This window comes from Rhagoletis zephyria, unplaced genomic scaffold (assembly GCF_001687245.7).
Source record: "Rhagoletis zephyria isolate East Lansing unplaced genomic scaffold, Rhagoletis_zephyria_1.1 Rzeph_scaffold_00916, whole genome shotgun sequence".
Classification (NCBI taxonomy): domain Eukaryota; kingdom Metazoa; phylum Arthropoda; class Insecta; order Diptera; family Tephritidae; genus Rhagoletis; species Rhagoletis zephyria.
Window position 1 is genome coordinate 46,886 of NW_016158000.1, and position 11,047 is coordinate 57,932.

An 11,047-nucleotide genomic window follows, 5' to 3' on the forward strand; every position below is an offset into this window, starting at 1 on the left:
AATATACCCTTGTGCACAAGTGCGCTCGGGTATAACAAAGATGCGTAAACATAAAGGCACAAATTAAGACCACGTAAATTTTAAACACTTATATATGGGCAATGGTGAAGAGGAATATGTAAATAAAGAAAATTACAAGCATAAAAATTAAAACAAAGATATATATAAAGAAAAAGATGAAGATGAGGATACCGATAAAAATAAAGATGAAGACAGAGGAATAAAAATTAAAATATAGGTAATTATAGATAAAAGGATATATATGGAGATGGGATTTTAGTAATTTTCGGGATTACTCGGGACTAATCGATATAATAATCGATATTTTTATCGGGTTTGTTATCGAAATTTTTATCGATGTTGTTATCGATTTTGCTATTGATATTTTCGGAACTAATCGATAAAATAATCGATGTTTTTTATCGATTTTGTAATCGATATTTTTAACGAATTTGTTATCGATATTTTGTATCGATATTGTTATTGGCTTTATTAGCGACATTGCTATAGATTTTGTTATCCATAGTTTTATCGAATTTGTTATCGATTATTTATTGATCTTGTTATCGATTTTATTATCGATTATTTATCGATTTTTTTTGTCGATCATTTATCGAGTTTGTTATCGATATTTTTATTGATTCTTTTAGCTATCATTTATCGATTTTATTATCGATATTTTTATCGATTTTGTTATACGTATTTTTTATAAATTTTCTGAGCGACTTTTGCTATCGATGGTTTATCGCATTTGTTATCGATTATTTATCGATTTTGCTATCGAAATTTTTATCGAATTTGTCATCTATTTTGTTATTGATATTTTTATCGGTTTTGTTATCGATATTTTGTTGGATGTTGCTATCGATTTTATTATCGATAGAGTATAAAGATAAAAATGAAGATAAAAAAAAACAGAATAACATAAATGTAATAAGAACGAACAGGGGTGGACGTAGGGATCTTGGATAGGAAAAAGACAAAAAATATAACCTTAAGCAAAATCAGATGTATTTATGTATTTACTTTACTTTTTTTTGTGTTTGTGCCAAGAACGCAATGAGAAGGCAACATTCTTCGGTAAAATAAAAAAAACGCCATTACTTGTCAGAAAACTACATAGCTAGACACCTCTAATTCGCAGTCAATGGAAGTCGTCCGAGCCACCAATACTACTTATAAATCCAATATGTACTTCGTTTCAGAACCGTAGAATCTGTCACAGCATATCCGATCCACACCGTCAACCGCCTCCTTACTTTTTATTCGCCTGCCTTTAGCCTAAACGATAGCGCGTGCGCTGACGTTTTGTGCTTTTATGAATATGCAAATTTATAAAGAAAATCAACCGTTACATGACTGTGTGCATAAGTATATGTGCATATGTATGTATGTATGTAAGTTTGTGCATCACTGCATTGTTTTCTTGCTGCCTTTTTGTGATCTCGTTTAATTTTAATTTTATTTATAAATTTCGCTTGTTGTTGTTATTGTTGTTCGTGCTGTTTACCATTACACCAACGCGGTGAAAAACTTTCCAAAAACCCATTGCATAGATCAGCTGGTGATAATAGTCAGTGCAAAATAAATGCAAACGCCAACGAGCCAACGACAGCCACAATCACAGCGTCAACGCCAGCTCCAGCGCCAGCGCAAGTGAACTCGTTCGGTTCGCACACAATTCATGCTTATTTCGTCACGAAAAAGTTTCTAAAGCATTAAAATTACAATAGCAACAACAAATAGAGTGTTTCGAAAATTTATTCCACAAAAAGGGAACAAGTCAAAAAAGTGCAAGCAAAAGCGCAAAAACCCAAAACTATAACAAAACTATAACAAAAAAAAAAAACACAAAAACAAAGTGTGTCTCAGATTCGCCATAGCCTCCTCAGTCGCATTAAAGAGTGCCCTCCTAAGCAAATAGAGGCAGCCTAAACGGTTGCTAGCGCCCGCGTTCGCGTCCGCGCCCTCTCACGCCAACTCCAACTTACTTGCGTTCCTACGTAGTATTTTTTAGTTGCTGCCAAATTACGAGCAAATCGCTAGTTTGCGCAAGCAGACCCATAAGCCAACACAGACAGAGCGATGCGTGCATTTTAATGGCGCCGCGGCCGTTCTGTAGCCCAGCAGCGTCGACCCATTTGAAGCGCCGCCTCCGACTGCTGCCTTCACCACTGCACTGCCTTGCGGCTGCTGGTGTTGTTGTATGTTCTGCTGCTAATGCGCCTGTTGGCTGCTAACTACTGCCTTACGGTGATGTGTCGTCAACACGTGAATTTTGCATTATTTGTTTTGATTTTCTTCCAACCGTTTTCGGTGCTGATGATCTAATTTGGCAACAATTGTAGTCGTGCCGCTTGTCGTCGCGTCGCACACTCTGACCGCGCACCGGCTCAACTCCACCTACTACATATGTATGTATGTATGGTAGGTATGTTGCTGCAAAGCTGTTGCTGATCTTCCCCATTGTGATTTGCGATCTGCAACACATGTGCCGATCTTTCTGGATTTGTTTGTTTTATTAGTTATGACCGGATTTTTTTTTTCAATTCTTTTATTTTTCCTTTTTTCTGTTTTGAATATTTTCATAACTCTTACGATTCGTTAATGAGTTTAGCGCACCCATTTATGAGTATTTACGAGTATTTGGAGATATCCACATCATTGATTTGCATACATATGTATGTATGAACATTAGGGTGCATCGCTCTCCACAATCAAAAAATATTTGGATAAGTACTGTTTTTCCATAGCAAATATGAAATTTCTTACTATTAAGATTTACGTGAGCTAATTTTTTATAAATAAAATTGTTTTTAAACAAAATTTTCTAAAAATCGCCTCAGCTGATAAAAGTGTTTAACCTTGAAAAGTCTGCATAAAAATGTTAAAAAAATTTTATAAACGGATTCGAAATAATGAAATTTTTGGAGGTATTTTCAAATCGGTCTAGATCACGTAAATCTCAATAGTTTTCATATTTTGGCGGCTGTCTTAAAATATAATACATTTTATAATTCCGGTAAAAAAAAAAACTCAAAATTTGTTTGGTGATGAACCCTAATGTTCTTTAGCTGACAACTGTAGAGTTTCTATTTTGATAGGTATGATCCAGCGGCACTATATTTTCGAACACAGCTGTACAGCCAAAATGACAAGTCGCGACCTCTAAAATTTTTTTAAAAAGTCTCTAAAAATGTGTAATAATATTTCTCATAAAAGGAAGAAAATTAGGTGGTCGGGTCTTGGAATTATTTATGGATTTAAAAAAATAAATTTGCGTTGGGCACCCTAGTATACATATGTTTATATGTATGTATACTAGGGTGGTCCTTAAATGTAAGAAGCAAATTTTTACATCAGATTCCCTTAGCTTCTACCCCCCCCATCGTCTATGCTATTATAGTCGAAGATATCACATATAAATTTTGGTCCCGATTGGAGACGGTTAAGGCGTGGCGCACAGGGGTTAAAATACAGCTTACCCTATGAAGACGACGTCTTAACCGAATCCAATCGGGACCAAAATTTTTGTGTGATATCTTCGACTTTAGTCGTATCGATTTTGGGTATTAAAAAAAAAAAAAAATATTTTAATTTTTTGAGTCTTCATGGAGCATCTGGCCTTGGACCCCATTGTGACACGCCTTAACTGAGTTCAATCAGGACCAAAATTTATATGTGATATATGTGACCATGGTGTTACCGATTGAAAGGGTGGGACTGAAAAAATCGATATTTTGATTTTTTAAGGACCATCCTAATGTATGTATACGTTACATTACACTATGTCAAATAAAACGAAATCTTTTTCTTTCTTTCACATATGAAAATTTCATTGTCGGTCACAAAAAGATTGCTGCGCAAAATTTTAGCCTCCAATCTTTATTTTTTCAGTTATGAAAAAAATGTTTCTTCCGCTAAACAAAAGGAATAATCTTCCAGCCCATTCAATTCTAGTAAAGTTGACGCAGGCTAGAAGTTGCTGGAGCCGTTGATTTTTGCCATTTTTTTTGTTTAAGTTTTACTCAAAATTTTGTTCATATAAACTAGTCATCGAACACACTTTTTATGGAAGAAAATGACCGTCGTCACCGCCAACAAAATAATTGGAAAACATCAACGGTAAGTTCTACTGAGCTACTCCAAACTTGCACCCACTCTACTAGAGTTGTTGTTGTTGTTATTTCTATTAGTTATATTTAAATGTTTAATAAAAAAGTTGCGGCAAAAATTTAAAAAAAGTCGTTTAATTTGCCACAGTCTAATATACATATATATACGTTCTTGTATATATGTACTACATACATAAATAAATGTATGTGTAGGTGTGTAAGTGTGCGTTATAGTTGTAGCCCATATGTGTTTCATTTAAATCGAAGCGTTGAAGTGTATTGAACCGTAATTTACGATATTTTCTTGACAAAATTCAATAACACATTTGCATATACGCTTATGAATTTTTGTGTTAATTATTTTTTGTAGGAAAAATGTGGGTGAGACTGGAAGTATGTATTATAAGTAATTATGTCGCTGAATTTGAGACACGTGTGAACTTGGCATAAATATTTATGCGTAGCAGATTTCCAAGAAGCTTTGCAGTTATCGCGCGAAACCTAAATATATGGTATTTTTTATTATAACATCCATTTTTAAAACTCAGCTCCGGAGTATTTCTTTTGAATCAGCAAAGGATTATCTGCATAATAAATATTACAAAATCAATGCCACTAAGCTTCTATGTATAAAAATTACGAATTTCTCTTTCTACATGCGCTAGTTAAGCTCCCAGCTGCCACTATTCCTGTTCCCCAGAGATGATATGCACAGGGTAGTAGTCTTAGAAATAAACCTAAAGGCCAATATATACAACAAGGCGACCAGGATTACCTCTATTTTGGAGCGACACATCCAGAGGAGCACTCTACAGTGATACACGGGCGGCTCTAAGACTCCTGAGAGTATTGGACCATGTATATATGGCCCTAGACTGAAGCTGTCAATATCAATATCCTTGGGAACCCAAGCATCTTCCAAGAGAAAGTTTATGCCATCAATATATACGCAGAGATTAAACTTCATAGAAACGAAGTATACTTTTCAGCTGGAGAGAGTCGATAAGCTTATTGCCCTTGCTGGTGGCAATACTATCCAACCAATATGGGTACCAGAGTACATGGTAGTCGAAGGATATAACCGGAGCCCCATCTTTTCGGTGGATCTAAGTACGATAAAAGAGGCGCTTAAAGAGGAAAAAAGCAAACTGAGGACATTGCATTTTCGTAACATCACAGGACATCCTCAAGCCAAAAGCTTTTTGGAGGGTACAATACAAGGAGATACAGCCTACTTATAAACCTGCACCAGGAGAGGCTTAGAATTATTACAGTTACTTGTATAATTTGAGGACCTGGTCACACTCCGCCACAGAGACACCATTGCACTTTCTCCTGGAGGGCCAGGCCGTTTCACGAAGAATGGAGAGGCTCTAGGGACATATATAGCCAAGAGAAAAGCATTTACTCCACCTCCTGCCACCGGGATCTATTCTAAAATTCATCGAGTCTCTGCGCCCACATTCAGTGTTGTAATAAACTGAAGGCACAATATTCGTACTTGTCGTTTTTATACTTGGTGTTAGAATGAGGTTACTAATTTAAATAGTAAAATTCTTTTTTTTTTGGATCGCGGTATCGAGGAGTCCAAAGTTGAAAAGACAATGTTTTCATAGTCATTTAAATATACCTAATGTCCTGGAGACGACATTTCAGCTTGACATAAAACTTAGCTAGCGAGTCTCTTCTCATAAAGTCCCTACTTCTAAGTGCAATTAAGTACGACATAAGGACTAAAACATATGCATCTTAAAAACGTGTATTATTTTGCGACCAGCCAACTTCATAACTTTGGTCAGCGATGGTAGTAAATAAATAATTGAGGAAATTTTTTAATAAACGACTGAAAATGCTCTTCTTCATTAATAGGATATATAAGGAAAATTTCCCTCCTAGAGATACAATTTGTTTCGCTTAACTTACATGACAACGACCTTAAACGCTTGCCAAAATTAGTTAGATCATGGTTAATGTGGAAAATGTGCAAGTGATATATTTAATGCCCCAAACGTCACATTTTCAATGCGATTGGAAAGATGGAAAAAACTGTAAGCGAAGACATCGCGCGAGAAAACTATATCAATCCTTGAGAGCTTTTCTGAATATAGGTAACGGAAGAAAATCTTATATTCTGAGTTCCTCTAAAAAATTAATATGAATTCCTTTAACTCGGGGAAGGGCACCGAACTGCCCGCATGCAAAGCTCTATCAAGTTTTGTATACATTTAGTACAGAAAGTTTGAAAGAGCTTTGCCCGCATAGAAGCTGATTTCCACCACCGTTTTAAATCTTAGTGTAATAACCTGGCCCTGATTCTCTCTAGAGCCTAGCTATACTTCTATAACTGATATTTTATCGATAGTGCCAAAAGAGGTGGAGCATTTTTTCCATACAAACCCTATAAATATTTTGGCGAACATTCGAAAATTACCTTCGATATCCAATATGCATATCGAACTGAGAACGAACTCATAACCAACCTTGCTTGTCCAACGTTCATTGTGTATTGGCAATACATTCGAGATGGGTTCGGAAAAAATAAATAAAAACCATTGTAACAAGAGAGGAAGAGAAATCTAGCTCATTTTCGAAGGTAAATATAAGACAATCACTCTTAATTCAATTTTCAATGTGGTAATGGGCTGGATTTCGAATTCATAGCGAAGGAAAAATTCATTGGATAACGAAGGTTCCGTTGGAGAATGGCCTAGCTCTCGAATCGAATACTTATCTATTCCACATTAGTTATCGAAGGTGAGGCTCGAAAAAAAGATTGGTTTTCCAATAATTTTCGAATTGTTAACCAAGCCCAATGTTTATTAGGTTGGGAAGTATGTTCGATAAATTTGTTATGTGTGTAAAAAATGAGCATCACCTTCAACAAAAGAAATAACAAAAATTAGCAACAAATCCTAGCTACTTCAAATTTGCACTTTATTGTACTAAATTTGGAATGAGATATAAAACCGCACACTTAAAATGTTACTAAGAAGTCTAATTAAAAAGCTCGAAATTTTGATGAAACAAAAGTCTGATAATGAACACACTTTAATAAAAAAATAACAAAAATTGAATAAAGCAAAAAAAAATCTCAAAATCCCGCGTACCGATTTACATAGATATATTTTCGCCACTGCATGTCAAATGTTTTGCTGAAAATGTAATTTTTGATTGATTGCTCATGCTTACATATTTATGTACTGCCAAAACTCCAAATTTAAATAAAAACTCATCCATTTTGTAAAAATATTTTCTTGTGTATTTTTTAAAAATATTTGCATATTACGCTTCAACCATTCTTCAATAAATAATTTCTTATAATTTGTTCACCCTTAAATATTACTTTACAAAAATTGCTTATAAAAATATTTTTTGCCTAAATGCGACTAATGGCTAATATTCAAAAGTATGTAGCTTTTCATGTAAATATGTACTTATTACAAAAATAGGCGTAAATATTTTCCAAAAATATTTTTAGTAAAAAATAAATTTTTCAAAAATATTTTCGTTAAAAATATATTTTCCAAAAATATTTTTACTAAAAAAATATTTTCCAAAAATATTTAATTAAACAACTGCTTTAAAATAGCTGCGCTTAAACGTATTTTCGTAAAAAATATATTTTGAAAATTTTTTATAAAAAAAAATATTTTCCAAAAATATTTTTTTATATGTATAATTGCTTTAAAATAGCTGCGCTTAAACGTATTTTCGTGAAAAATATATTTTGAAAAATTTTTTATAAAAAAAAATATTTTCCAAAAATATTTTTTTATATGTATAGTTGCTTTAAAATAGCTGCGCTTAAACGACAAACTTTCCTTCTACAAAATGCTTTCCATTTGAGAAATGTACAAATTTTTATATTAACCACTAAAAATTAACTAAAACTACTATTTTACAAATTTTTCACAATTTTTACAAATTCTACAAGCTATTATAGTTGCTTATCAATATTTTACAATAAAAAAGTAGTTTCGAGGCTTTTAAAATTTGCGCTTAACAGTAAAGTTATAGTTGTAGTTGAGCTAAAATTTGTGGTAAATGCAAGGCCTTTTTACAATAGTTTGTTGTTGTGTTAACTGTTAGTAGTAAAAATAGTTTTGTCATTAGATACCTTTTTTCAAAGTTATCAATATGTTTTTGAGCTGACTAGAGGTACTGAAATTTTGTTGTGCTTGAAATTTTCTGGGCTACAATGCGCACACTGGTCTTTTTTTTTTTTGTTTTTGGGAGTGAGGCGGGGGAGGTGGTTGGCTACATACGCTCGCGCCTGCGTTAGCTACTCATTTAGAATGGTAGTTTGATAGACGTGCGCGCTGAAGCTTGCGTATGCAGGAGCTATTAATTTTTCTTGCTTGCTGATGGATGGCTGGTGGTGGTGGGTGGTTTCGAACTAGGAACTAATTTTTGGTGGAACATGGCAGACTCGGCTTGGCCGCGCAGCTCTAACTTAGCTTTGCACTTTATTTACACTTCTCTGCTCTTCGCTCTGCACTCTAGTGCTCCACAAAGACTGGATAATTGTGCAGCTCATGCGCGGACGCCATCGAATCAGCTACCAGCGCGCTGGCACAACTGCTGCCGCTGCTGCTGTTACCGCCGCTACTATTCGCCGCGCTTACGCTGCTACCAGGACACCCGCCCTCGGAGTGTTTCGTCAGCAGGGACATGCGTGAGAAGGTCTTCGAACAGTTACCGCACGAGTACTTCTTGATGTCGGAGTGCGTCTGCAGATGAGCGCGCAGATTGGAACGATCGGCAAAGGCGCGATGGCAGTGCTGGCAGCTGAAGGGCTTCTCGCCGGTGTGTGTGCGTATGTGGCCCTGCAGCAGCCAGGGGCGTGAGAATGCCTTGCCGCAGATGTTGCACTTGCACGGCAGCGTATGGGTGCGTATATGCATCTTGAGCGCACCCAGCGAAACGTAGGTCTTATCGCAGTCCTTGCAACTGAACGACTTCTTCACCTGATTACCTTCGGCAGCGGGACAATGAAATTGTTGGTGCTTGGTGAGGCCGGAGAAGGTGGAGTAGGATTTCTGGCAGTCGGGACATTGATAGCGCGGCGGCGCCGACTTGTCCTTCTTTGACGAGGATGTGGGCGTGCTGGGCGTTGAGCTGCTGTGTCCCAAGCTAGCATCACGTTTCTCACAGGCGTGGTGATCGCTTCTGCTGTGCGCTTTTTGTGGCGACGACTTTTGCAGCATGCTGTGCTTCAGCGACAAATCCTCAGGCAGCGCAGAGCAATGCGGCTCGGGTGTGATTGAGCGCATTGAGTAGTACGAGGACTCCGAGTAGGTGGGTGAGATCGGCGCATGCGGGTGATGGTGCGGATAACTCAGCGGCGTCGGATAGCCCACCGAATGATGCGTTGCGTGTTGCGAGTGATAAGCGGCTGCTGCTGCAGCGGCGGCGGCGGTGGCCGCATTGGGCAGTGGGTAAGGCATGAAACGGTGCTGGTGGTGTTGGTGTTGGTGTTGATGCTGGGATGGCGTTTGTTGTGGCAGTTGTCGCACGCCAATCGGCCGATGTATGATTTCGGAGCGCACAGGCGGCGACACTGAATTGGCGCGACCATGCAGGTAGTGGGGTGGCGGCGATAACGAACCCAACGAGTCGGCTGAAGGTGAGCTGGGCGAGAGCAAGTCGCCGCGCAGCGGTGAGATCTGTTGTGCCAAGTGTGGGTGATTGATAGTGCGATAGAATTCGGCAGTGTAGGGTGACATGTGGAAATTCCATGGCTGTAGGCCATACTTGGCATATGTGGGCTTAGGCACAACAACGGAGGCTGCTGCGACAGCCGCAGCGGCTGCCAAAGCGGCAGCTTGTGTGGTATTCGCGTCAGCATCGTTTTGCTCTTCAATCTTAACGCAGTCGATGATTTCCTCCTCTTCATCCTCATCGTCCAGCATATCCATGGAGGCGTCTTCGTCATCTGTGTGATCGACATCGACACCCTCATCCTCACAGCAATCGCTGACGTTAATGAGCTCGTCATGCGGCGTGATGGTGGTCTGTGCGTTTGAGACGGTTTTGGCGGCGAAGTCATCCTGGTCGTAGGCGCGTTTCTTGAGGCTCAAATTTTCTGGCTGATCTGGGTGATCGTCAATGCTGTGCGCGGCAATTTCGGCGATGGACATTTTCACGTCGCCTATGTCCGTGGAGCTGTCCTCTTCGAATTGATAGTTGATCGGGCGTTTCTTCAATGGACACTTGCTGTAGTTTTTCTCGCCCAACATATCCTCGACTGTGTGCATTTTGGCGGTTTTGTTGTTTTGTAACTTTTTTTATTTTTTTGCTGTTACACTGTAACTTTTCACTTATTAGTGTCTGTTTAAAAAAATTTATTATTATTTTTTTTTTTTTGAAAATTCAGTTTATTAAATTTTTACGTTTTCACGTTCGTGCACATTCCCGTGGGAACCAAAGTTTTTTATTTCAATTTTTTAAACACTTTAACGCGCTTACGCGTCGATTTATTGCATTCGGTTTTCGTATGCCGATTGTACACGGTTTTAGAATTGTCTTTGCATATATACGGTTATTTTATTCTACAAACTACCAAATCGTGTTGGCATGCGTGGCATTCAATCGAAGACAAACAAACTCAAGCAGCAGCAACGAAGAACTGTGCTGAGCCGCCACGCATCCTCGTTTTTATACGTTGCGCGCTCAATCCACTCTCAAGCCAGCTCATACATATCTCGCGTCCAATTGTGGTGGTTGCTGGTCGCAGCCACTCTTTGCTGTTCGAGCCCGGATTTGCGCTCAAAGAGCTGCTGTTGAGAGGATATGCAGCGCGCGCTCACCAGGTCCAATCGCGCAACTTTATACTGCGAGAGTGATTAACCAGCGGCGAAGCACGGGAGTGCCGCAGTACCACACTCACGCTCAGCCAAATCCTGCTCACCACCAGTTAGCCACTTATTGTG

General features: G+C 38.2%; 1 protein-coding gene across 1 annotated transcript; it reads right to left on the reverse strand.

Annotated features, from left to right (window-relative positions):
* Positions 1–8,344: 8,344 nt before the first annotated feature.
* On the reverse strand, positions 8,345–10,727 carry esg (escargot). Its single transcript, XM_017614882.1, has one exon. The coding sequence runs from the start codon at positions 10,370–10,372 to the stop codon at positions 8,615–8,617; it is 1,758 nt and encodes a 585-aa protein (XP_017470371.1). The 5' UTR covers positions 10,373–10,727; the 3' UTR covers positions 8,345–8,614.
* Between the last annotated feature and the right edge of the window lie 320 nt (positions 10,728–11,047).

Coding starts and splice junctions, on each gene's coding strand:
- esg (XM_017614882.1), bottom strand. CDS start 10,372: ATGCACACAGTCGAGGATATGTTGGGCGAGAAAAACTACAGCAAGTGT.